Raw genomic sequence first — 27,931 nt, 5'->3', positions numbered from 1 at the left:
CCTGTTTTTGGTTCATGGGTGTTGGTTAGGTTTCCTCATGAGTTCTTTGTATCTTTCTTTTTGTTTTTAATGATATTTTAATGTGATGGCAAATGATAGATGTCCTTGAAGTGTCAGTCTAGCGGAGATATCTAGGATCATAATAATGTTTAACATGAGCCTTTTATTGAAAAAAACTCACTCATTTTTTATTTGAATAGCGTGTAAATTAGAGTGACAACAATGGATTATATAATCAACTGATACAACATTCCTGGAAGAACATCTTAATCTTCCAATGGTACAGCAGATTCAAGTTTCAAACGGTTTAATCGGACAGTTCCAAGAATATACTCTGGCAGCTCCGGTTCTTCTTTTGCCTGCAAGTATAGCATCAGTTAATACCTGAACTACTCGAAAATTGGGATGCACGTGTGATGAACATTTTAACTTTCAGAAGTGAATGCACAAACAGTTGATGTAAAAGAATCTAGAGGAGTTATTCCTTAGTCATTCCTAATATAAAGGAACTTGTAGAAATTAAAGAAGATTTTTCCTCAATAGCTTATTTTGGTTGAAAGTGATATGATATTAATGGTATATGTTATTTATACACGCCAGCTATATAGCACAAAATAAAAAAAGCAGTATGTCTGAGAGTAGTGACAAAAGAGGAATATACTACAGAAAGAGGAAAAATCCTCTGCAAAACAACCAACCAAATTTTCCTTTAAACAGACAGGAGTATGACACAAAATAGAACTATACACCAAATCTTATCCCATAATAGAAATAAAGACAGACACCCTTTAAATTAAGAGTATCTATCTATCTGCAAACAATTACACCCGAAAAATTGCAGAAACAGCAGTCATATAAATTGAAACTTCAGCACTTTCGCAAAAAATCAAGTCTACTCTAAAAAGGAACAGAAGAAGATGACACCATTAGAAGATTGTCTGCCCGTAAATTTTATTAACAGAAAGGCACAAACCTCTATCAAAATTGCAAGGTCGACAACAAGACTTGTAACATATCCCAGGACAAGGCCTATGACACTTCTGGCCACAGAAGAGGATCCAATGTCCACATCAATCTGTATATTACAGAAAATTAGCACAAGAGTGTGATTTACCAGAAAACATGAAAATGACAGCAGAGTTACCGGAAGACTGAAGCTCAATTCTACAACCAACTAGCATATTATTGCATTCACTTTCAACAGTAACAAATGGGAATCTTCAACAACTAGAAATAAAATTTTAGAATAAACGTTATGCTCCATAAGCCAGGGCCAAAAGTTGTGGTCATGGGACTTGGAATTTACACAGCAAACCTAAAATTAAGCCTTAGATATTCTTTATTTATATTAAGATGCTATTTCGTTTCACATTTGAATGATTGCATCCAGGGAGCAGTTAGGATACAAAAATCATCTGATCTACAACAAAAACCAAAACTCATCCTCCCCGAGATGTCCTACCGGAAGTTTGGTCATATAAAGCAAGAGCTACGACTTGTTTTGAGTGATAATTTCACCCAGTAATATGTTCCAATTTATCATCACTACACTATTTTTGTTAGCAAGAATTAAAGATCAGAAAATGTCACGAAGTGAGTGGCTAGAAAGTACCCACTAATGTGAATCTGTTCACGTGTGTCTTCTTAATTTAATTGGAGTGGTTTTCTAAGATGGAAACTGGGATAGGGTAAGTAAATGACAGGTGTATGCTGCTTGCATAAACCTCATACAATGTAAGGTATAAAAGTGTACAAGAATTTCATCAGCAAACATGAACAAATAATTACCATAGCAAAATGCAATATTCTGAAACAATATTTAATACAAGAGTCAATAGAACAGGTAAAAATACCAGTGATATAGTATACATAGTAATAACGCAGAGATTTTATGTAAATAGTTTTTCAATTACATAAACAAGCTTGACTTCTTAAATTGAGATTCTAGGGCCCAGAACTACTTCAAGATATAAGCTTAAGTCAAACCGGAAAAAATTCTAAGGTAGCATTACCTCCAAAAAATTATCTTGTCTAAAGTATTTACAGGTTACCGCTTTTCCCAAGAGGCAAGCTTTGGTTCCTACAGCTCTCTTGACCATCCAATATCCCTGGGTCAATTCAAAATTATTAGCTGAAAAATGCTATCAATGATCAAACATAGCATATTTAAAAATTCATCGAGGATCACAAACCTCAACTATACTAGGAATAAGCTTGAATCTTGAGTCCCGAAACGCATCACTTCCACCAACAAACTTAGCTAACAAAGAATTTTTATTTATCGGTCTGTCAGCTGCATAATATAGAACCAGACTGTAGTTTGGTTTCGCAGGAACCTGAGTTTGATTACAATTACAAGCAAAAAGTAAGTCTTTCAATGAGAAGCAGATCAGTGGCACAAAAAAAGTTTCTCCAGTGTACTTTATCTATATAAACCACAGACAAAGTTTCTTTTGAGCCGTTGATAGATCTATGATTGTGGATTTCAGAGACAGAAGCACATGTCACAGACTATTCATGATTTCAATCAATTAACTTTCCAGCTTTTAGCATCACATTTATGCTTACTAAGTTAAAAAAAGAAAGGCAGTAAAACCTTCCATTTTACTTGTCGGTCAAAGTTGGCAGCCTTGACGCTCTACTAGTGGTAAAGCTACTCAATTCTTCATTCAATGTCAAAAGCAATGATATGCCAGCAGTAGACTTTTCAAACTAGGTATGACCAGAAAGAGAATGACAGTTGAGACAAACTGAAGAATCACTAGGTCAATAATGTTAAAGAGTAGGAAAGGATCAAACACAATTTATCTTAATTTCCTTTGAAACTCTTTTATTAAAATCCAAAAATGAAAATCAATAATAAAGTTGCAACATGACCACTTCCATTAAAGCTCAGAGAGCTTGAAACTTAAACAATTACCCAGACTCGGCACTTAAATAGTTGTTACTGTAAAATGAAGAGTATTATACCAGGCTTCTAATTTGTGGATTTTGTATTAGAAGAGCAGTTATCCAACTGTCTCTTGGGCAGTTAGTTGTTAGAGAAAAGGAGTTAAGTCAGTTAGACAAACTGAGATTAGGTTAAGTCAGTTAGACAAACTGAGATTAGGTTAAGTCAGTTACACAACTAACTACATGCTATTGACATCTCTCACTATGATGACAGTGCTGATCCTATCAATACCTTATTTTAAGCTATGATTATTAAGAAATACAAATCAGATTACTTTTCTCCCTCAAATCACTCTCTTACTTGTTAGATTAAATTATTCTTTTGGTTCTTCTATTTGTCAAGTAATATCAGTTTGGTCCTCAAGTTTTTTTTTGTCTCAATTTGGTCCTCATTTTCTTAAAAATGATTCAATTTAGTCCTTATGTTAGTTTGACCAGACGATGTTAAAGTCAAAGCCACGTGTCAATTTCTGATTTTTTAAAATTTTTAAAATTTTTAAAATTTGTTTTTTTATTTTTTACACGTGTCGTCACTTCACAGTTGTGCCACGTGTCAAAATGATTCAATTTGATTCCTATATTTAATTTTAGTTTCAATTTAGTCCTAATTTTTGTAAAAATAAAGCAATATTGTCCCTTCTTAAATTGACACTCAATTTACTTTTTTATAAATCTTATGGTGATATTCTTACTAAAATTAATGTTTTTATTAGATATTTCTAAAAATATTTTAAATTAACTTTAAATTTTATACAAAACATTAAACTTTGATTTTGTTTTAAACTTGAAATTTAGTTTCTAAACTTATGTGTGACAAGTTATTTGATTTTTAATCTTCACTATGTTTGTATAATATGATACACTTGATGTTTTTATATATGATGACAAAATTGTTAATTGTTGAAATTAAGTTTGGGGTTTAACTTTGTTTAATAATAAAACTAAAAAAAATCTTGTTTAAAAATATTTCTACAAATATTTAATAAAAGTGTAAATTTTAGTAAGAATATCATCATAAGATTTATACAAAAACTAAATTGAGTGTCAATATTGTTTCAGTTTTACAAAAAATAGGACTAAATTGAAACTAAAAACAACTATAGGGACCAACTTGAATCATTTTGACACGTGACACAATTGTGGAGTGACACATGTAAAAAATAAAAAAAATTTAAAATAAATAATAAATAAATAAAAAATTCAAAAAAAACATAAATTGACACGTGGCGTTGACTTTAACACCGTTTGATCAAAATTAACAACAATAACCAAATTGAATCACTCTTAAGAAAATGATGACCAAATTAAGGCAAAAAAAAATTTGAGAACCAAACTGATATTACTTGACAAAAAAAGGTAAAAAAAGTAATTTAACCTACTTTTTAAGAGGGTATCTAGAGGTTGAAAGTCCTCAATGGTTGAACCTACTCCTTCCACTTCACTTCCCTCCTCTTCTGCCCCCATTACATAGTCACTCAATTTCTGAAAATTAAATGACAATTTTTTATATATGGTTCCACACTTAGAACCTGCTATCAAAACACATCATTTATGTTGAGGAGAAAGAACCCCGGAAGGCATATGATGAATTTCATGTGTTTATACTACACCGAAACTATTCAATTTCTAAGTGATAATTCAGTTACCATATTTAAGGCTAATAACATATATGTAGAATCAATCTAATTGATCCTATCATCATCAATTACTATATTTATAACACTACCATCAAGTTGGAGCATATATAGGTCACATGCTCCAAACTTGGAACATATGTAGTTAATCTGAGTCCCTTAGTGACAATGAATATTTTGCTAGTTGATCACGCGAATTGTCAAAGTTATTAGCTATTTCCCTTACACATGAATTTCTCTTTCACAAAGTTACAATATACCTCAATAAGCTTTGTCCTTTTATGGAATACTAAATTTGAGGCAATATGTATGGAAGCTTGATTACTACATATAAGAGATAAATGTGTAACTTTTGCAAACTTTAGTTCCTAAAGCAACTATTTGAGCCATATAAGCTCCAAACTAATTGTAGCCATAACTTGAAACTTTGACTCCACACAGGATCTGACTACAACATTTTACCTTCTCCTTTTCCAAGAGACAAGGCTATCTTTGACAATTATACAAAAACCAAAGATGGACCTTCTATCAATGGAATATCTAACATAAGCAAGTCACTGTGTCCCAATGTTTATTTCTGCGAGAGTTGAAGAATTGACTTGCTACACAAATCACTACCAAGATATTTGAACCATATGTGTGAAAGGAGAAGTCTCAAATATAAAGAAGTGTATTGATTTGGTGTTGACATACTCTATTGAGGTTTTGTACATCATTATTGTAAATCGACTTGACCTGTGTCCAAACTGATTCAAATGTTTCACAAGAGCGAAAACTATTTTTTCCTAACTCAACAACTAGTGAATGAATATCTAACATTACAACTTACATGTGAGATCATGACATTTTGTGTGAAGACTTTTTATAAATAGATATGCTAACTGAAGCCCAGATGAGACATAAGAAACACAATTAAGACTACTACCTAGTTTTTCTTTAATAAAGTGTTTGTTTATCTCAATGTTCGATCCTATCATTCTTAATTAGATTGTGAACAATGCTTATAAATGATTTATCATCACAATAAAGGGTTGTAGGCCCTTCACATGTCACTTTAAGATCAGTCAAAATAATTCTCGTTTCAAACACTCCATGTTTATAGCTTAGAATTCAGCCCCCACACTAAACGTTGAAACAACATTTCAACCAATTTCAACCCATGCACTATACTAAGGTGGGTCTCGTATCAGTAACAAATCTTGAGTAATCTACATTACTATACACCTCCCTTTTTAATTTTTCATTCCTCGTGAACAACAATCTCCTTCTTGGACTTGTTTTTAATATTGAAGGATTTTGTTCACTACCTATATATTTCGCTTCCTTGAATCATGCATTAACTAACTAACTACACCAACATCAACATGAAAGGTCCCGTGTGGGCTAAGCTAATCAACTTCCCCATAATTTCGCAATATTGAGGCTTATTTGTAGTAGATCTATTTTCATCACACCCAATTCTATGGTTTGTTTTATGGGAACTCCGGTGATCTTGCAATCAATCTTACATGTTTCTTTGAGAAGATAAATAATATAATTTATTTGAGAGATAAAAATGTATTTCTTCAAGTAAGCAACTTATATCGCAAGGAAATACTATAATTTTCTTAGATCCTTCATCTCGAACTCAATAGCAAGCTTTTTTTCAAGAATTGTTTCTCATGTTGATTATCTCCTACAATAATCATGTCACCCACATAGACCAAGTTTCCCTTCTAAAGAATGCTTAATGAATTGGGTATGGTCACCTTGAATCTGTCGATATCCCATGGACATCATAACATGAGTGAATCTAGTAAACCAAACATGAGGCAACTGCTTGAGTTCATACAAGACTTTCTACTTGCACTCTTTATTCCCTTCTTCAATGTTCTAAAACTAGGAGGATTCTCCATGTAAACTTCTTCCTCTAGATGTCCATGAAAGAAAGCATTTTTTACATCAAATTGTTGCAATTTCCAACCAAAATAAGCTACCAATGAGAAAATTAGTAGTATTTACTAGAGCAAATGTCTCCTCATAATCAACATCATAAGTCTAAGTGTGCCCTTTAGCAACCAACTTTACTTTGTAGGATCTTCTGTGCCATCAATTCTATACTTCACATAATAAATCCACCTCCTACATCCTTCTGCCTTGTTATCTTGTGGTTTGGCATGACTTTCCAAATTGTGTGTTTACCATACAAAAGAATTTGACACCGTAAAAACTTCATATTTTTCTTCATGAGGGAAACCCATGTGACATGGATACAATCATCAATACAAACCATTTAGGATCTGACACAACTTAAAAAGCATTAAGCCAAATGAGAGAAAAAGATCTTATTGATATTAAATAATTAAAAGAATACATAAGCATCTATATATAAAGAACTTTAGTAATGATTACCAAAGATCCCTAATAGCTTACAACACTGCACTTGTAATGATTACAAAACCTTCTGTAAATTAACAAAATATTTTCTCCTAACTCAATGACTTGCACTTGTAATGATTACAAAACCTTCTTATAAATTAACAAAATATTTTCTCCTAACTCAATGACTGTGAATCCTTTTCTAGTGACTCTTGCCTTGCTGATTATGGTGGTCGTGGTGATCCTAATGGAGGTTGTAGTGGTTACTATTCCAACATTCAATGTCAGGTGTGCCTTAAGTTTGGACATGTTGCATATTACCATTTCAATGAATCATTGAATAATCAAGGACTTAACAATGGTTTATAACTATTCACTCTTAGAATTGGGGTTTGGGCATAACTCAACTACAAAAGCTAGCTCATGAGATGAGAGTTGTCTAGCATTATAGACACTAGTTGGTCATATCACAAGTAAGTTCGATATCTCCAATACATCTCTCCTTACACTAAGCATTGAACATCAATTGTTTGTAGGAATAAACATTTATGGTGGTCCAATCAATTCTTCGCAATAGGCAACTCAATATCATCTTGTAATTTGAATTCAAATCTATTTCAACTTCAAAAGTAAAGTAATAAGGTGAAGGTTTCCTTCTATTATACATAATATTTTAGTTATATATCACTGTGGGATCTGTCAACATTCACACATTTAATAACCTTAATTTTTCACAATTTGTCTTAGTTGAAAGCAAAAGCAATAACATCCATACCTGGAGATTAATGACAAGGATAAATGGAAGCTTTTTCCCGGCTTCTGACTGAAATTCAGAAGGAAAAGATATTAGACAATACAATGGCATATGAAATTGACAATTTCCATATTAAATATATTTTTAGGGAACAAACATGTAATCTTATATATAGACATTGCAAAACCTTGTACATTAAAAAAAATATACTTAAGAAATTTTCAACTTTTTTTTTTCTTAAATGACATGTTTGATGAAAACTGGCCATCTTTCCCCAACCCTACTTTACAATAATCAATACGGATACTAAAAGATAGAATGCTAAAAATTTGACATTACCTGAACCAAACATTTAGGGTGAAGGGCAATTCTATCCACAGATTTATCAACTGTTAACCAATCGACTCCTACAAGCTTGAGAAGAGGATCTCCTCCAACTACCTGCAAGAAAAATTCTGTGTTCATGACATTTTAACCGACCCATAAAATCTGATGTGAGATCAATACCACTATATGGAAAGTATATTTTAGAAGGAATCAGTTAACTGAAGATAATTTTGTTAGGAGTCACTAGATTTTAGGGTAAAGATTGAGAAAAAAAAAAAGAAAAGGCTTGTGAATTGTGACTTGAGTGGGGGAGTAAGACCTTTCTCTGGTTGAAGAACACTGTTACGGGACTAAGGCTCTGATGACATGCAACAATAAGTGGATTGGTTGTCGTTTCTTTTCATTACGGAAAAAATAAAGTAACAATACAAGTAATTCATAATTATGTAAAAGTAGATTGAGATCTTTGCTGAAAACTGCAGTCCTAGAATTTACCAAATTTACAAAAAAAAAAATAAGCATAAAGTCACAGTTCAAACCTCCAACATGCCCCAGTTTCAGGGACAGAACTAATTGTTAATTTGAAGGACACTAAAGCGCATGCACACTACTACTGCACAATATCTCATCATCCAAGTTAAAGAAAAGATTTGGTGTTGTACTTTTACTTTAAAATTGAATGACTTAAATAGTTTACTAACCTTTGAACTATCTTTAAGATAGTTCTTTCCTCTGATCATAAATCCTTTTCCAGAAGGAGAAGCCCAACAGTTTGTGTCATTGTCATCCTTTCCTTTCCATAAAGAACAATGCAAGTCACTTGGAATTGTGATAGGAGTTACATGAGGATCCAATTCTTCGCTAAGATCAGGAGCTGCATCCAATAATCAAATATATAATATTATAATTCCAGATGAAATTAAGAAGTCATATGTAACTATAACCAATTGCTCACAAGAGAGAATGCTTTATTCATTTTAACATTACCCATTTTCTTCTACTCTTGTAGACTAGATATATAGACTGAGTACATGTATTATCATGAACTAAAACTCCTAAAGCATAAGCCAACATGTGAAAGCAAGAGAATAATTTTATATCTAACAAATTGACATGAATGTTGAAGAAGCAACTAAATTGGCCTATGCTAGATATATCGTGTTAATTAGGGAAACATAGCGTTTATTGTTTATTAGGGAAAATAGTCATTGTTTGAAATTGGTAGATATTTATGATATTATTTATTACAATATCTTCTATTTACCTTATTGAAACAACTCCCACCTTTTTAATTCATGGTGAGGTTCCTTAACATTTTTTATTCTAACTTCATGTTATCTTATTAATCGTATGCCATCTTCGGTTTTAAATAACAAAATTCCTCATTCTACTTTATTTCCTCATGAACCTCTCCATTATGTGAGCCTCCTGTTGTGCACAGTCCACCGTCAGATTCCCTTCCTCCACCACCTCTTCAGGTTTATAGTCGAAGACATCGTCCTCAACAACCACCAAGTGACTCACTTCAAGTGCTAACTATTTTGTCTCCTCTGGATCCGACAAATGAGTCTGGCCTTCCAATTGCCCTTCTAAAGGTTCTACTCATAATCCTTCTCCACATTAAATTGCTTTGATTTACCATAGATTATCTTCACCTTTTTATACCTGCCTCTCGTCTATCTCTTATGTGTCCATTCCTAAATTTGTCAAAGTTAAGCCTTAGCCCATCCAGGTTGGCGTCAGGCCATGCTAGATGAACTAAGTGCTCTTTAGAATAGTTGAACTTGGGAGCTCGTCCCATTACCGTACGGAAAATCTAATGTTGGTTGCAGGTAGGTTTTTGCTATCAAAGTTGGTTCTGATGATACTATTGATCATCTCAAAGCTCGACTACACAAATTTTTGGATTGGATTATGATGATACTATTTCTAGCCATGGCTGCTCTTCAACAATGCTCTCTTTTTCAACTGGATGTCAAAAATGCTTTCCTCAATGGAGATTTGCACAAATAAATTTATATGGAGCAACCTCTCGGATTTGTTGCTCAGGAGGAGTTTTCTGGATTGGTATGTCGTCTTTGCAAATCTTTATATGGCCTAAAACAGTCACCTAGGGCCTAGATTGGAAAGTTTAGTAGCATTGTTCAATAATTTAGTATGACTCGAAGTGAGGCAGATCAGTATGTCTTTTACTGTCACTCAAGTGTTAGATGTGTCTATTTGATAGTATATGTTGATGACATTTTTCTTACATGTAGTGACCACCATGGCATCTCCCAAATAAAACAACACCTCTGCCACCATTTTCAAACCAAAGATCTTGACAAACTTCGATATTTCTTACGTATTGAGGTAGCACAATCCAACAATAGTATTACTATATCTCAAAGGAAGTATGCATTGGATATTTTGGAGGAAACTGAGTTGATGAATTCAAAACCTGTTGACACACCCATGGATCCTAATACCAAACTCCTACCAAATTAGGGGGAGCCTATGTCAGATTCCGAGCAATATAGAACGTTAGTTAGGAAATTGAATTATCTTACAGTTACTCGTCCTGACATTTCTTTTCCAGTTAGTGTGGTAAGCCAATTTCTTAAGTCCTCATGTGAAGATCATTGGAACGCAGTCATTCGTATATTAAAGTACATTAAAAGATCTATTGAAAAAGGGTTGTTATATGGTTCCAATAACCATACAAGAGTGGTTTGTTATTCAGATGCTGATTGGACAAGGTCTCTTTCTAATAGAAGGTCTACATCCGAATATTGTATCATCATTGGTGGTAACTTGATCTCTTCGAAAAGCACGAAACAAAGTGATTATCCTTTTTTATTGGTCCATTGGACCTTACATGTTGAAGCTATGGGGCTATCCTACACATGGAAATTGCTATCTCCAAGAGATGGACTATATGAACTTTGGATTAGATGTGACTACTGATCATTCAAGCTTTTCATAATATTAATTTGATTCCATGGCAAATTAGATATTTAGCTTAATTGTACGGAGAACAATATACATATGCTTCTATATTTTACCTATATCTATATGGGAGGATAACCAGTTTATTGATAAGCTTGTTGCTTATGGTACTGGATCTCGGGGTTTCATTTGGTGATATAATGTTCTTGGATTTCTAAATCTAGAGTCTTTTAGAGATAGGTTTTCTCTACCTTGCTTAGGTTTTGATTTGGTCCCCCAACTTCTTTTGTATTGCTTTTCTTTTTTTTCAATGATATTCTAGGGTGCTGCAAATGATTGATGTTATTTGTGGTGTCAAGATAGTTGGGATGACAAACAACAAAGTGATGCTACCTTTTTTAGTTCGATAAATTGAAAAAATAATTTCTTTTAAAGTTAATGGTTAATGGGTGCTGATAGATTTTTCTCAACCTGTCAAAAGGGGAAAAATTTTGCACTCCAAGAGGGTGTACTCCTTCCATTAAAAAACTGACATGGCTGGTATGTTTTTACTATTTTAAGTTTTTTGAGATAAAAACAGAAACATGTTTAGTTAAGAATAATTACTACCATAGGAGTGAGTACTGTAGGAGTACATAAAATTTATTCTACTCAAGGTATTTTTTAGTACATTCCCAGTGTTTTGAGGAGTGATCAAAGTTCATGTTGTATAAGGAAATGTTCATTGGAATGATTGGATAGTCTAAATAAGTAGAGCATGGTAAGTAGAGAATGTTATTATAGTTTCTCTTCCTTTTCCCCTACCAAATAACAAATAACAAAGAAAAGCTTACCAGCAGTTCGCTTTAAAGCTAATGTTGTGATTGCCCATGAAATATTCTTTAGCTTGACTCTTGGCTCCTGACAATTTGGGAAACGTAATTAAACAATAGAACTTAACAAAACTCAAATGACACATATTTCTACTGTAGACTACTTTTATAGCTGATAGGTGTAAAATAAGGAAAACCTGCATAACAAGTTTTTGATCATCATCACTTTCTTCATCTGATGTTGACGAATCAGCAGTAATTGCATCATAAAACTCATCCTGCATTTCATCCTCACATTCAGCACTAGAAATAGAAGCATCAGAGATTTTGGAATGAACAACTGTGGTGGCATTTTCATGGTGGAGTGCAGGATTGGCAGCAATGTATTCCTTCAGACCTGACCCATTATTTAGAAACATATATATTAAATGCCTCCAGAATGGTATTAACGTGCAATTTGCATGAGAAAAAAAAAAAAGCCACACCAACAATGAATCATGAGAAACTTCCTTATCTTGTTTTGAAATATAATATATTACTTTATAGAAGCAACAGAATTACTTTTGTAAAGATAGCTATTTGGGTTTAGAGCAAATAATAATGCTAATTCCATAGTTTGTTGTTTCTACTTTGTTTGGTTGTTTGAAGGAGGAAAATTTGTTACAGGTGGAAACTTTGCTGTTCAGGACAGTACCAGAATAATTAGTTGAAATTAATTGTTTGTCAGTATTCAAACTCATGAGGTCAACAGTATCTTCCTGTTAGTTAATGATTTAGTTTACAAACATTTGATAATTAATAAATTTGTGGAGTTCAATCTAATCTAATAGCTTTGTCACATGACAAATAATTTATGGACTCCAGCCTGAATGGTTTCAAAGGTCATAGCGGTCATAGCTTCCGTGTTGAACAGTACGCTTGCATGCTGAAATTTAGATAAAATAGAGCTTTCACTTTCTTCCTCTCTGGTGTGATTCCAAATTCTTAAGGTATTACCAAAATGGGATCAGATCTCAACTAATCAGATTCATTCCTAACCAGAAATTAATATCCCAACCCGGTATTTTCTTCTCGTTGAATCTCATACTACACTATCAAAAAGGAAGCTTTTCCTCCATCCCTCCCATACTTTTTCTTGTCCTGATTCTGCCAAATACCCCCTAATCAAAAGAAAGAAATAACGTCGGAAACTGGTCATTTCTGTCAGAATAATGTCTTCTGTATCATGTTACAATTAGCAGGCCAGCTTTTCTCACTGCTCAAGATAGAATTCAGAACCACATCAAAAGAAACCTATTTAAACTACCAAGATGACTACAAGCAAGAGCTTAGATAACAAAATTTTGAAAATCTCAACTCAAGTGCCAGTCATTCTAGAAATTCAGAGAAATATATAAGATAAAAACAATGGTGCAAATACTTAACCTGCCACTTGGAACAATAATGCATGAGGAATACTCCTCTGAAATTTTGAGCTCTGGTGATTCTTCCATCGACACCAGGACGAAGAGTTTATCTCTAAAGTGTGCGTCACTAAACATCTTGGACTATTTGATGGCACAGATGTGTTCAAATTTCTAATCTCCCATGAAGATGCTGCAGACCAAATGCAATACATAAGATGATAAAACTAGTCAATGCTGAAAAATACGTCAGTGGTCATATTTTCTTTCTTTTGATCAGTTGCTAGAGTCTAAAATTAAAGAGAAATGATTCCCATCATATAGAAATCAATACACCCTCCAGTGAGAAATTAATGTGGATACCACTAAATACTACCAAGCACCACTTATCAATTCCAAGGATTTAATGCAAAAGATTCTATCTTACGATTAACTTTTGCACGTCGATATCCATGTATTGGGGGCTTTTTCTTGTGTATAGCTGGACATTGCAAGATAGCTGCAAGAATTAAATATATAAAATATTTCAGCATGTATTTTTCCGAGCATGTTTAAAAAATACAACATGGTGATCATCTAAATCAAGGTCAGGAAAACTGCCATAACATGTATTGGGAGCACAATTTTCATTGGATTAGTAGTATGTATACGCTTTATCTTCAGCAATTAAATGAAATGCACAATACTACTATGATAGCCATGAAAGTAAAATAACTAATTCTTGACGGTTACAAAAGGTCCAAACAAGAAATCACTACAATCATATTCTTACTATATGTTCCATCTTGTCCACGAAACCATTGTCTAGAGAAGACAAAATCCTGCTTTGAGTGCCACCTGGATTAAAAGTTAATTCAGTGAACATTATAAATGTAAATAATGATTAAGTAAGAATTAAGTAAGAATAATTTTAATAAAACTTGCTTTTCTATTCATTGATGAAAAATAAAAATTATAACGCCATTGGGGAGAAGAGAGAGATGACATGAAACTGTAGATAATTGATAACTAAAATTTCGTCACTAACAACTATATAATGGGCTGACACACACCCAAAAAGTTAGCTAGTCCTATAATAGAAGAATTAGCAGAATGAAAGTCCAAGACAATAGGAAAACCAAATTAGCTAGGCTCACAAATCTTTAACATTTAAAAAATCAACACATGATAAATCTCTATCATTGAAAAATTCACACAAATTAGATAGCACATGTCTATGAAGAATTTAGCAGAATAAAAACCAAAGTCAACAGGAAAATCTATTAGCTAAGCATAGAAATCTTCACCATGGAAAAAAATCCACACAAATGAGAAATCTTTGTTACTGAAAAAATTCACACAATAATGAAATTTACAGCACAGAGCATATATTACAGCAATCCAATCTCTACAATGCTATAACTTTTCAAATTTGAAAATATTAACATCAATAGATTACCGAGATAGATACTTAGAATCATATGTCCCATAAACAACATCGTAGTGTCCATCGTAAGAATCTACAAGTTCCAAGTCGCATATCAACGTATCCCACCTGCAAAAATAAACATAAATGAGACTAATTTCCTCAATATGTTATCAAGACAGTTAAGCACCTTTTATAGGAAACTTACTCGTATCTTTTCTGTTGGTCAGTGCTCAAAATAACTTCAAAAACAGTATCTGCAGTTGCATCAATAACACCAACAGACTTTGCAAGGACAGTCTTACCATTCTACAAAGCACCAAAAATGCCAAATCAGAAATCAGAGTTATTTATCTGTCCTGTCATAGTGAACCAAAGCACCAATCTCAATTGCTGTAAATGTAACATAAAATAGGACAGAAGCTACACAAGGAGCATATGACAAGATTTTACATATTAACAAAACTAGTGAATCCGTCAACAAGATGATTCATTAGCATAAAAAGAAAAAGTTTTGGGTTAGAAAGATGTATCAAGGTGTTTATTGACAGAACTCCATTTAGGTCATATAATGGACAGCATTGCAGATAAACCAACCTTCTGAAAATATAATGGCATTACTCATACAGGTGCGAGCAGATACTAGTATACCACTACTCAGAACCTCTCAATATAAGACACAAATTAATAATAGGAAGAACACATGCAAACTATTCCAGAAGCAAAGCACATGGAGTCTCAAAATAAATAAATAAATAACACTTTTCGCCTTAAGCAATATCCATATATTCCTTTTTTATTCATAAGGTCTATTTGATTTTGTAAAATGAGTCAATAAAGTTGTTCCTGACAACTAGTAATCAATGTTGAAACTATAAGCAACGGATGCAGGTACACACATACACTCATGCACTAATATATTAAATAAGTCTAGGATACAGTAGCTTCAATTTATCCCTAGCCTTTTTTGCTGTGCTGCTAGCTCTGCACTGTATTTTCAGTTAGTCATTAGTTTCTATAGAGATTTTCAAGTCTCTGATAACACAACAGTAACAAATAGTAATTGATTCTGTTTTATCAGTTACCCTTCCTTTCCTATATATATTTGCTTTCCTTTGTATAGGTTAAGTGACTATTCTTTAAATTGACAATAATCAGATATATATTACATGGTAATCAGAGTTGATACCGTGGCCTCTGAAAATTCTTCTTTTGCCCACAACTCTGACACCTCCATGTTACTTCCTCTTACCACCCTCACACTTTCAACATGCCGATCTCTCTCAAGCTTACAACTGAAAATTTCTTGATCTGGCCAAAAGTGCTTGCCACAATCAAAGGACTGCAACTTTTCAAGTTCTTGGACGGTCAAGAAACTCCACCAAAATACCTCAATCCTGATGACACTCTTCACATTATTAATCCTGGTTATCTCTAATATGAGCAACACAATCAACTCTTGGTTGTTTGGCTTCTTGCGTCTATGGACACATCTGTTCTCACCACTGCATCTCAAATCTGGAATAAGCAGCATATTTACCACGCATCCCACTCAAGAGCAAGGTAAAATCCTTAAAGATTCAACTTCGTACACCTAAAAAGGACAGAACTGATGCCACCTATCTTCTTGATATCAAGAAGATTGTTGATACCCTGGCAGCCATTGAATTGAAGCCATTCTTTCTGGCCTCTCAAAGACTACGGAAGTTTTGTTATTTCCATCCTCACACACCTTGACCCTTATACCATTGAAGAAATAGAGGCCTTACTTTTGTCCCAAGAAGAAAGTTTGGAGAAATACAAAATCATTGACTATGCTGTCATCAACATAACAGTTATCTCTGGTCCTAATAACTCCTACATAAACAAAAGTTCTCAATACTCCCTAAGGAACAACAGATCCACCAACCACAATAATTCTTCTTTCAAGAGAATCAACGATCAACAACAAAAAGAACTTTACAAGAAACTCTTGGTAACAACAAAAATCACAGTGTCAAATTTGCAACAAGTTTGGTCAAACTGCCACAACTTGTTGGCAAAGGTTTGAACATGACTTTCAACCTTCCATCTCTGTTAACCAATCTCAGTTTTGTTCATCAGAAATTCAAGATGATACTCCTTCAATTCTTCTGCTCTAAGTAATCCTTTGTGGTACCCAGATAGTGGTGCCACACATGACTCAAATAATTTTACGACCAAGAATTCCTACACTGGAAATGAAAAGGTCAAACTAGGTAATGGGATGGGTATGCCTATCTCTCACATTGGCTCTACTGTTTTTCACATCCCCCACACACAAATATTTTTTCTTTAGAAAATATTTGGCATGTTCCTCATATTTCCAAGAATTTAATTAGTGTTTCTAGATTTGCCCAAGATAATCAAGTATATTTTGAATTTCACTCTAATGCCTGTTATGTTAAAACTCAGGACACAAACCAGATCATCCTTAAAGGCTTCCTTAAACACGGCTTATATGTTTTTTACCCCGTTCGCTCTTCTTCTATTATCAATGTTAATCATACTTCTGTAAATTTTGTAGTTTTTTTGTGGCATTCTCGTCTTGGTCATGCTTCTTATCAAACTGTTCAAAGAATTTTAAAGCATAACAATATTCATGCTGTCAACACTAAAGCTTTTTCCACTGTTTTCTGTGACGTGTTCAAGCCAAAATGCATCAGCTTCCTTTATCTGAATCTGATACGTCCTTTAGAAATGATTTACACTGACATATGGGGACCTGCTCCTATGCCTACCTCTAATGGTGCCAAATATTACATAACCTTTTTAGATGCTTACTTTAAATTTGCGTAGATTTATCTTCTTCATTCCAAATCTCAAGTTTCTAGTATATTCAATCTCTTTAAAACCTTTGCAAAAAATCAAACAAATCACAAATTAAAGGCCATTCAAACTAATAATGCTAAGGGTTTTTTACATAACAGTATTGATCTTCTCTATCTTATAGTCTCAATTATATGTGTGTGTATCAGAACCTTGTGATGTCATTCACTCTCTTTTCTTTCTCATCTAAACTCCATCAAGTGACTTATGCTGCTAAGCTTTGAAGGAAAATATCAACAAAGAAACAAGTGTTGGATAATAAATTAATCACCAATGAGACAAGTGTTATACTATTACAACTCATGTTAGAATAACATAATGAATGAAAAGCTAACTAATTTTCAAGAAATAAATTAATAATCAGTATTGCCCAAGTCCTCCCCTGCCCAAAGAAGTGAATTGTATAAGGATAGATTCAGAAACCTTGTGATCAGAAACATCCTCAAAAATTCTAATACCTGAAATCACAAACAAAAGAAACATCTAGATATATAAGGATAGATTTAACTAAAACTTTTTCTAATGAAGCCGATATAAATAAGTATTACAAGTGGAAAAAACCATAAGTGAAAGCATATTTGTTTGTATGAAGAGTTTGACAATCAAATCATTCAAACAAAGAGTAACGTGTACAACATTACTCAAGTTGTTTTACCCCAAATAAACCAATGATTTTTTCCTTTGTAGAGTTACTTTTACAATTCTTTCACTTTTCCCTACTAAATGAAATATTCCTATATGGCAACAGACTGCAAGACCGAGGGTTATACCCTCCAAAGCGATGCAAAATGATTTGATTACCACAATCTGATCCCCATTCCACCCTCTATTCAAACTCAGAAGTAGATGTTATCATTAAAGAAGGGCTTTTAGTTACATTTTTAACCACGAGTTACTCAATAGCGTGTGTTTAGTGTGGTTTTGGATCAAATATTAACTCAAGAAATCACAAAAAGGTGGAAGTGTATTAGGCTACTGAGCATAAGCTTATTGGTTATTAGGCTACTGAAAGAAAACGAGACAGCATTGTAATAGGCTACAAAATAATGCAAAACAGAAGAAAAGTACCAGCCAAAGTAAAAATGCATTTCCATTGATGTGCTTCAACTGCATCGCCTCCATCACCTTCAAACCCATCTGTTCTAGACAACTTTGATGATTGTCGTAACAATTTTTCAGGGCCTTTTAAAAAGAAAATAAGAGTAAATTAGCTAGTAATATAAAGAGAGAAACATACAAGATATAGAATGCTAATGTATTATGTAGCAACCCCTCCATAATTATAGAAATTAGAAAAGAAACACGGGATTCCTTGCAAAAATAATGTCATCACTGATTTAGAATCATACTTACTGTCACCCCCCACAATATTCAATGCAAATCGATACTGTCAAATTTTACTGCTTTTGAAATAGGAATAATATGGAGTGCTTTATGTCAATGGGATTAACTAAATCCGTGATTTATTTCTTCTTTATTAATTCCTCTATAGTTTCTCTACAATATTTACTTGAACAGATATGCACAACTTTCTACTCAAAAGTTTCTTTCTGTTTTAAGAATGGTTTACAGGATACTTTTGTCATTTTTTTATCCTCTTCAAGCAGCTATTCAGTTAGAAAAGGTGATTTGTGCTAGAATCTCTCCAATCTATCTTCTCAGATTTCAGCTTCATCGTCCTTTATTGGTGATTTTAACGTTGTGCCTGGGAGGGAGTCATTATAGAGGTAAAAGTTATCCTTCTCTTTTGTCTTGCATGGAGTTCCAGGATTAGGTTGATCAGAATTCTCTAATTAACTTGCCTTCATCTGACAGTCAGTTTACTTGGACCAATGGCCACTTTGAGGATTCTAGATCTGGTAAGAGGTTGGATACGGATGTTTGTAATACTGATTGAATAACTTTTTGATCTTCAGTCTCATGAAGAAAGTAAATCACAAATTTTAACTTGTGTAAAGGGATAAAGGGAGACCAAGAAGGACATTGGAAGAAATTTTTGAAATGGATCTCGTAAAGAATAATTTTCTTAACATTTTGGTTCCATGTAGCTAATCTCACCTAGTGAGAGAGATAAGGCTATTGTTGTTCTGAAATATGAAAGATGCCCTATTGTACTCCCCAAGAAGCATAATAGGTAGAATATGTCATCCAATAAAATCAATTAAGCATGTTAATGCCTCAAAAGCACTCCACGATGAATATCATGATTGAATTTTTTTGGTACCTTGGCCAATTCTTATGAGCTTCCTCAAACCATGGGCATATCGCCTCACTCTAGGTCGATGTCCTTCAAGATTGATCCTTCCATGACATAAAAAGCAATTATATGTTAATTTGTGTAAAATTATCTAATAGAAGGAGAGTATCTAAGACAGAACATAACACTTAACTACACTCACATAAACTGTGCAGGTCTTTCATTAAGCATAACTCTCATATATATATATAACATAAACAGTAATACCTAACTCTAAGCAGTATTTCTTGAAAGTATTTTGAAAAATAATGGAAAAAAGAAGAAGAGCACATATGATTTCAAGAACCAAAAGCATTGAATCCCCTGCCATTATGTATGATATAACACAATTAGTCAGAGTGTCCAACAAGACAATTAAAATAATGATGTTATTCTACGAGACTTGAATGTACAAATGCATTTCAAAAGGGGGAGCATACTCGTTCTCCATGTTGTTCAGTTTGTCTCTAGCACTAATTCCTTTTGACAGCTCAAGCTCAGCCTACAAAGGGCATATATCCAGTAAATTAAAATTTATCACAAATTATGGAAAGTGACATAAAACTTTCACATCCCAATTCTTTCAGATAGCAAACAATAACTCCCGTCTTCTTTACATTAAAAGGAAACATGTTCGAAATTTTACAAAAAGAAAAAAAAGAAACTTCATATCGAAGTCTCCTGCCCCAGAAATAAACTTTCAATCTCAATCAGACTTTGGTTTTAATAATACTTACTCAAACCAATCACAAAACGCAATGCTCAAGTTCTAAACACAAACCTCCCGTTATTGTTTCATACCTGTTGCTTAGCCTGATCAAATGCTTCCATCCATCCCCTGGCCTCCCCAGCTGTAGCGCAAGCAATCTTGAAGAAAATGAACATGCAAAAGAAACTTATATTATACTACAAAAAGACAGAAAAAAGTATAACACCCATGCCATGAGGGAGCTCATTACTGCAATACATACATAAATTTGCATTCCAGTGCAATTGTTGAATCAAAAAAACTCTTAGAAAGTGGATTTAGATTTATAAAGTGAAGTTTACAACTACTTACATATTATAATTTGATCCTATCTCTATAAGATGTGGGAGCCCCACACACGATAACTTAACATCTTGCATGTGGGACTATATATGTATATATATATATTAGAGTGACCTATTAATAGGTGAGACGATAGGTTTATGTGATGGAAGTCTAATTCTAAGAACTTGATTAAGCATTTTGATGACACTACCCACAACAAGTGTGGTAACAAATGCTTACGACAAAATTAAGGGAAAAGTCCAAATAGGGAACTCCAGTTAAAAACATTTATTATGAAAGAAAAATGAAAACTTGAAGAACTACTTTTATCATGGGGTTCATGCTCTGTTGAATTCCACATCATTAAATTGCATGCGGGGGATTTGGCACTTTATTTTTTGGTAAGATCACAAGGTGTGGAACCAATCCTCTCCCACTCAGGTGTTGGCTTGGCCTGAACCACGATTTGCTTCAAGTGAGTTCAGAACCCTGCACTCTAGGCAAAAAAGTTACTGCAAGCAAAAGTTTGTTAATACGGAGCTCAGGTTGAGAACTGAGTCACGATTCATGGTCTTAGGATCTTGCAATCTTTTTTGCGTGTACAATGAAGGCTATGAGATTATGAACTACAACGGTATGCAAACTACCCAACCTCCGTACCACTAGGTGGATCCTGGTGGGTTTCTTGCAATTATTGCTTGTTCAGGCATTAATGAATTACTACACTAACATGATACCTGAAAAGTGTAACGAGAGGAAAAAATTTACATCAATCTTGGTTAGAAAAAATGAAAAACGTATTACACACATTGCGCTTCCGCTTAGAAAGGTGTGTTCTGTTTTACTGTTTTTCTTTTCAAAAAAAAAAAACTTGAAAGCAACAAAAATTATGTTTTGTAATTTGTTATAGAAACATATGATGTGCAGCGTTTACAATCTACAGAAGATGGAAGTTTGTCCTTCTTTTTTATACTCAGCAGAGTATTATAATAAGTTACAAGATCAATCATGAATTCTTCCTAAGCTGTTATACATGTTAAAAATCTTGCATCGCATGCACACAGATGTAGTTATCAATCACTACCAATCATCACCAATTATTTGAATAAGCAATTCAAAAACAGAACTTACATCTCCTTTTTTGGTCTCATCTAATCGATTGTAAAACCGTAAAACATAAAGATCCTGGGGAAGAAAACAAAAAACATTTAGCTCCCATCAGATTTCGAACGTAACAAGCCATGCATGTACACTCAAATCTTGAGATTTTTATACGTCAAAGGGAGAATATTCCATTAAAATTAATGCATGATCAGTTTAATTTCATAACTACAAGTAGTATTTTACCCCATTGTTGACCTTTCGACGACCTAGCTCCTCCACCATTAGCGTGGGTCCAACAACTCCCCGCCTAATTGGTTTCTGCAACGAGGAAACTTTTATCTTTAACAAATTTATTGTTGAAAAAACAGAGATAAAAGTTCCTCATCAGAACGAGAGAAAGAGAGAGAAAGGGATAAAAGCCAAGGTGAAAGATGATTGAAACGGCGATATTACCCACATTTAAAAAACAAATAGTAAATAAAATTATTAAAAAACTATTGAAACAAACTAGTATGTACGCTCAATGAAATATGACTATTAATGAACCAAAATAAATATTTTCTTTTATACACAAAAATGTAAGGAATGGCAACGACCCTGCTTAGCCTTTAGTATTTCATTTTGCCAGTTGAGTCTTCCTTCTCTCTATTGAGCCTTCTTAAAATTGTCATTTATCTGTTTTACTTGTAATGTTGAAGAGTACTAGTTCTAATCATGATTTCGGTTTAGGTTATATCTAGATTAGTGGCAGACATTGGAATGAAATAGATCAGAGATTGCTTTCCATGGTTTGAAAAAATGAAAATGGACTACAACTTTTTAATTCGAACAGTATCTTTATTTTATACATATATTCTTAAAAAAACTGATGATTAGGTGAAAATTTGAAAGATAAAACAGTCATTTTATAATCTAAAAAAATTGGAGAACGAAAATAATGGAACGTCTTCCGCTTCCACTCCATCCCTCTCCATTCCACGGACCTAAGATAGAGCAATGCTACAAAACAAACGACACTAAAAGGCATTCGATGAAAATCGAGCAAATTCGACATGAAATTATCTCTAGTGGTAATAATAAGCTAAACACAGCATCCATTAACCTGCGATCCCTATTTCCAATTACTATCGAGTTTCAGGAAACCGAACGTAGCATAGCGCAATCCACAATCACATATCACGGCGGTAAATAAAATATGTATTTGAATCAACATTCGTACTTAATTAATATCTCCATTCCACAATCTAAACTATAAATTAATCCATCAAACTACAAAACTCCTGGTTCTTCATCCTAAAATGACTCTCAATTTGAAATCATCAGCAGCAACATTACTCGTACTCGAAAGAAAAAAGAGAGCAAATAGAGTACTTCGTTTTGATCGAAAAAGTTAAAGAAGGTTTGAAGAAAAGGAGAGGAATCATACGATGCCAGGGTTCTCGTGAGGATCACGCTTGTACATGGCGACATACTTTCCCCTAATGAAGAGGAACCGGAGATGACAGTACTCGTGGCCAATGGAATTGACTCCCAAGTGATAAACCCAACCAGAGTACTCAAATATCCCTCCTCCTCCTCCTCCGCTGTCATCGCTCCGCTCCGAACCTCCGCTCCCGGACTTGTTCAGCTCCGAAGCTGTTGCTACAGCGTCCATCTCACGCTGCTGCACCACACACGTGATCTCCCTCGGTATCTCGGATTCTTCTCACTTGTTTCGTTATCGTTATTACGTGCCTTAATGTCTCCAGTTAAGAGATTAATCATACAGTTGGTTTTCGTTGTGACACGCGCCCAATGTTGGGTAGGCTGGTGGGGCCCAGTTTACGTTGGGGATGGTGAGGTACGAGCTGGTAATAGGTTGAGCTGACCGTCAAAGTTTTGTCATTATGCGACGCCAAGCCAACGCGCTGCACCACGCGCCATTGCCAGTTCGAGAACGCCTCTTGCCACTCACAATCTGCCACCTGTAATTTTTCCCTTTTTAGAATTTTCTAACTTTTTATTGGCTTTTCTTCTCTATTTGTCTGCTACTACTTTATTACGTCTGAGTGAGTTCAAAAAGTAAAATAAATATACTTATCATAAACTTCTTCATTAAGGAATGTTTATTATGCCAAGGATGTTTTCAAAAATACGACCAAAGTATGGAGTTAAAGCTAGGTTGTTTAGTTCAAAATATTTTTCTAAAAATAGTCAAACTTGTTACTTTTTTTTCCTTGCCAAACAGAGAATTGAATTGTATCTTTTACTTTTATAAATATACTCTTAAATTAATTACAAAATCAATAAGGTTTTAAAATTACACATTTTTACTCATAGATTTCATTATCTTCGTTCCATTATATATTTATAGATGACACATAGATCTATATTATAAAAAGTATTAATCAAGAGATATATATTGATGTCTTATAAAATATTTATATTAAGTATATTATATTAGAGACATACACCTGAGTTATAATATGTCTTTTATATTTATATTCTTGGACTTGATTAGTCACAATAAATTTAAAATATTTATATTCAATGTGTTCTTAAGTTCTTATTCACTTTTCAAACATAAGTGGTAAGTGTTATGATAAACTCCCATTCAACTTTAAAGAAATTCAAATACTTAACTTTATATTCAAATTCAACTATCTAAAAAAATAATGTCCAAACTCAATGTAGCATTTACTTCAAACTCTAAAATCAAACAATACAAAACTAAATATTTTACATTTTCAAACAAATTTCAATGGAGTTATCACTTAATTATTAAAATTAACTTAACAATCATTTTCAATTTATTTACAGAATGCAAAAAGCATATAATTTCTTTTACCTAGAAAATTGTTCGAAGTACGATTAACACCACCAATAATTAGAAAAAAAAAATCAAATTTTTAGATCTGAACTACATAGTTAAGCACTATCAAATTTCAACTTCGAAATATTCATTTTAATCGACTAACCAAACTAAGACAGATATCAAACACGAGCAAGAAAAGTTAAAAAATAAAAAATAAATAAAATAAATCTTTAAAACTATTTCAATTAGCATAAGGTAGAGTTGGATCTTGAAAAAAAATGTTGGAAAGGTAGAGATTGGTCTTAAGAAAAAAGAGTTAAAGTTAAGAAAGAAAAGAAGGTGTTGGAAGAAAGAAGAAAAAAAGTAAGAGAGGAGAAAAAAAAGGATTAAGAGTAAAAAGATAAGAAAGGCATTGAAGGAAAGAAGAAAAAGCCAAGGAGAAAAAGGAATTCCCGAACTAAAGAAAAAGAAACACAGAATTCTACACTTGTGAATTTAAAAGTAAATAAATTTTTTATATAATTCTAAAAAAAATTAATATAATATATTTTCAATTGTTAGAAATCCAAGTGTGAGTCTAAGTCCCACGTTGATCAGAAATGAAAAAGTAGAGCACCATATATGATCAAGGCCCATCAATTCATTGCCTTAAAGTTTTGGGTTGAGAGTGGTGTCAGTGTCTTGTGTGGTTAGGCTCAGATTTCATTGGTGTTGTTCTCCCTAGTGAAACCCCCTGTAAAACCTAACATCAATAATATTGAAAATTGCATAAATGTTTAATTATAATTATTTACTATTATTCCAAAAATGTATTTATAAATTGGGAGGGATATAGATGTTAAATTAATATTTAAAAATTTGTAAATAATATGATAAAACAAAGAAAATAGTACACTTTTAATATTGACTATTAATATTTATTTACATTAAATATGAACAAAGTAAAGAGTCGACTTGGAAATCAGAGAAAAAATTAGGAAGTAAATTAATTAAAAAACAAAGGCCATATTTGTTAATAAAGTATGATATATTAGACTATTTTCTTTAATTTTTTGAAAAATAAAAATTTTATAATATGAGGTATTGTTGTAAGTTTTAAAATAATTGCAAAATTTAATATAATTGTAGAAAATAGTTTAATATAGTTTATTATATATAACATTGAAAGTTTCATATATATATATATATATATATATATATATATATATATATATATGTGTGTGTGTGTAACTATTTATTTACTATTATTTTTAAATATTTTTAAATAATGAAAATTTTTACATATTGTGTAAATATTTTAAAATTTTAAAAAATATAATAAGAGAATGAGAATGCTACAAATTTTATTATTGACTATGAGTATTTATTTATATTAGGGTTAAATATGTTTTTGGTCCCTTAACTTTCAGTGAATTTTGGAATTAGTCCATTTTGAAACTTTGGACCAATTTAGTCCTTCATCTTTCGAAATACGTGGATTTAGTCCTTTTAATCAAATTTTGTTAGGTTTATTTGATGTTTCGTACGTATTTTAAGATTGTATTTGAGTTGTTTATACTGTTTGACACATTTTTGCTCTAATTTTAAGTCAAATACTATTGTGAAATACGCTTGAAATCTCAAATAAACTTAACAAAATTTGATTAAAAGGACTAAATCCACGTATTTCAGAAGATAAAGGACTAAATTGGTTCAAAGTTTCAAAATGGACTAATTCCAAAATTCACTAAAAGTTAAGGGACTAAAAACATATTTAACCCTTTATATTAAGTATACACAAGGTAAAGAGTTGACTTCGGAATAAAAAAATATAAATAAACGAACGTCATCTTTATTAACAGAGTACAAATGTTAGATTAATTTTTTTATTTTTTTGAAAAATATTACGATACGAGATGTTGTTGTGAATTTAAAAATAATTAGAAATTTTTATATAATTGTACAAAATGTTTTAATATAGTTTAGTAAATGCTGAAACTTGCAGAATGTGTAATTATAATTATTTAAGAAAATAATTTTTAATCGGGAAAATTTTGGGTGTTGTAGAAATATTTTAAAGTTTTAAAAACTGTAGTAAAACAAAGAGAATAGTACAATCATCGATGACGAGTATTTTTTTTATATTAAATATGAATAAGTTAAAAGACTTGACTTGGGAGTCAACGAAGAAACTAGAAAAACTTTAAATATGAATATTTATTTATATTAAATATGGTAAATTTATATTTTAAACAGCAGTTTTAAATTTCAATTACTTGAGATGCTTATTCAAACAAAACTATCTCTTTACAAACTATAAAATTAACATTTGATTCAGAGTTAAGTTTATAAAAGATTTAGGTATTTTGAATCGAGTTTCTATCAAATTTTATAGACATGTTAAGTATTTGAAGTGTTACAATTGAGTATTTACCATTCCCTATATTTCTTTTTAAGTTAACTCATATTATTACATTATTGATTACTTATTTAATATCTCAATAAATGACAAAAATTCAATAAAAAATAAAAAATATTCAATATTCAATAAACACAATTTGTTTTAATAAATATCAAATTAAAGAATATCAAAATTTATTAAATATTAAATTAATGATCAAAGAAAGTAAATCAGATAAGTTTTCATATTAAAGTTTACATGAATATTTTTTGAGAGCGAAACATTCATAATAAAAAATAAAAATATTAAGAAAGAATAATTTCTTTTAACTATTTTTCCTTTTTCATAATCTCTTTGTTTATGAATTAGGTTAACTTTAAAAACTGCTTTAATTCGACTTTTGTAGTCTCCAATAGAAAGATACATATTTGTATTATTCTTAGTATACAGGTATAAAATTAATCCACCATCGTTTCAAAGCGAAGTTTGATCATCATATCATTCTATAGATATGTGATCTTATCTTTTCCTTGAGAAAGTGATTCACTTTAATCGAATTATGAATTATTGTGCATCTTAAAAGCTGTGAATAGTTGCACAACTCTAATTTTAATTCTCAAGGTCACATCTTCTGACTTTTCTTGGGTTACAACTTGGGGTTGTGGTGCCGACATTCCTAACCACAAAAACGATCCAAAAAAGAAAATGATTAAATTTGGGGATGAAGATGGAAAGGATTTGAGAGAAACAGAGACCGTGTGTTTCGTATAATTTTATTTTATATAATTGATGTAGATGTTAATAAGTTAAAGAGAAGTAATTAATTGTTGTTCTTTTTATCTATAAATTTATTTAATTACACAATCGATTTTTAAAAAAATTTGGTGACGAGTATTATAAAATAAGTGAATAATTAATATATATTGAATTCTATAAAATTACATAAATAAATGTATTATTAACA

The 27,931-nt window shown here is 32.2% G+C and overlaps 1 protein-coding gene across 4 annotated transcripts; it reads right to left on the bottom strand.

Annotated features, from left to right (window-relative positions):
- Positions 1-143: 143 nt before the first annotated feature.
- LOC114177569 (protein ENHANCED DISEASE RESISTANCE 2-like) lies at positions 144-23,535 on the bottom strand. Of its 4 annotated transcripts, none has more exons than XM_028062964.2 (22): positions 23,220-23,533; positions 22,037-22,111; positions 21,821-21,874; positions 20,458-20,523; positions 20,097-20,158; positions 19,645-19,721; positions 18,489-18,602; positions 17,844-17,878; positions 14,782-14,882; positions 14,619-14,702; positions 13,941-14,005; positions 13,596-13,667; positions 13,191-13,361; positions 11,963-12,162; positions 11,787-11,853; positions 8,727-8,899; positions 8,038-8,139; positions 7,720-7,767; positions 2,193-2,336; positions 2,013-2,108; positions 974-1,075; positions 144-359 (listed from the first exon to the last, which is right to left on the bottom strand). In XM_028062964.2, the coding sequence occupies exons 1-22, from the start codon at positions 23,445-23,447 to the stop codon at positions 267-269; spliced, it is 2,229 nt and encodes a 742-aa protein (XP_027918765.2). In that variant the 5' UTR covers positions 23,448-23,533; the 3' UTR covers positions 144-266. The 4 variants fall into 4 exon arrangements, with proteins under 4 accessions (XP_027918765.2, XP_027918763.2, XP_027918766.2 ...); XM_028062962.2 differs by having other exon boundaries at positions 14,607-14,702; positions 23,220-23,532; XM_028062965.2 differs by lacking the exons at positions 21,821-21,874; positions 22,037-22,111 and having other exon boundaries at positions 14,607-14,702.
- Between the last annotated feature and the right edge of the window lie 4,396 nt (positions 23,536-27,931).

The sequence above is a fragment of the Vigna unguiculata genome, chromosome 3 (genome assembly GCF_037176805.1).
Source record: "Vigna unguiculata cultivar grain cowpea cultivar isolate G323 ecotype 2 chromosome 3, ASM3717680v1, whole genome shotgun sequence".
NCBI lineage: Eukaryota > Viridiplantae > Streptophyta > Magnoliopsida > Fabales > Fabaceae > Vigna > Vigna unguiculata.
This window is presented reverse-complemented; position numbering and strand designations above follow the sequence as displayed.

Coding starts and splice junctions, on each gene's coding strand:
- LOC114177569 (XM_028062962.2), bottom strand. CDS start 23,447: ATGGACGCTGTAGCAACAGCTTCGGAGCTGAACAAGTCCGGGAGCGGA. Junction 2,337..7,719: donor TCCTTGTCATTAATCTCCAG/GTATGGATGTTA, acceptor AATCAAACTCAG/GTTCCTGCGAAACCAAACTA. Junction 1,076..2,012: donor GACAAGATAATTTTTTGGAG/GTAATGCTACCT, acceptor TGTAATATACAG/ATTGATGTGGACATTGGATC.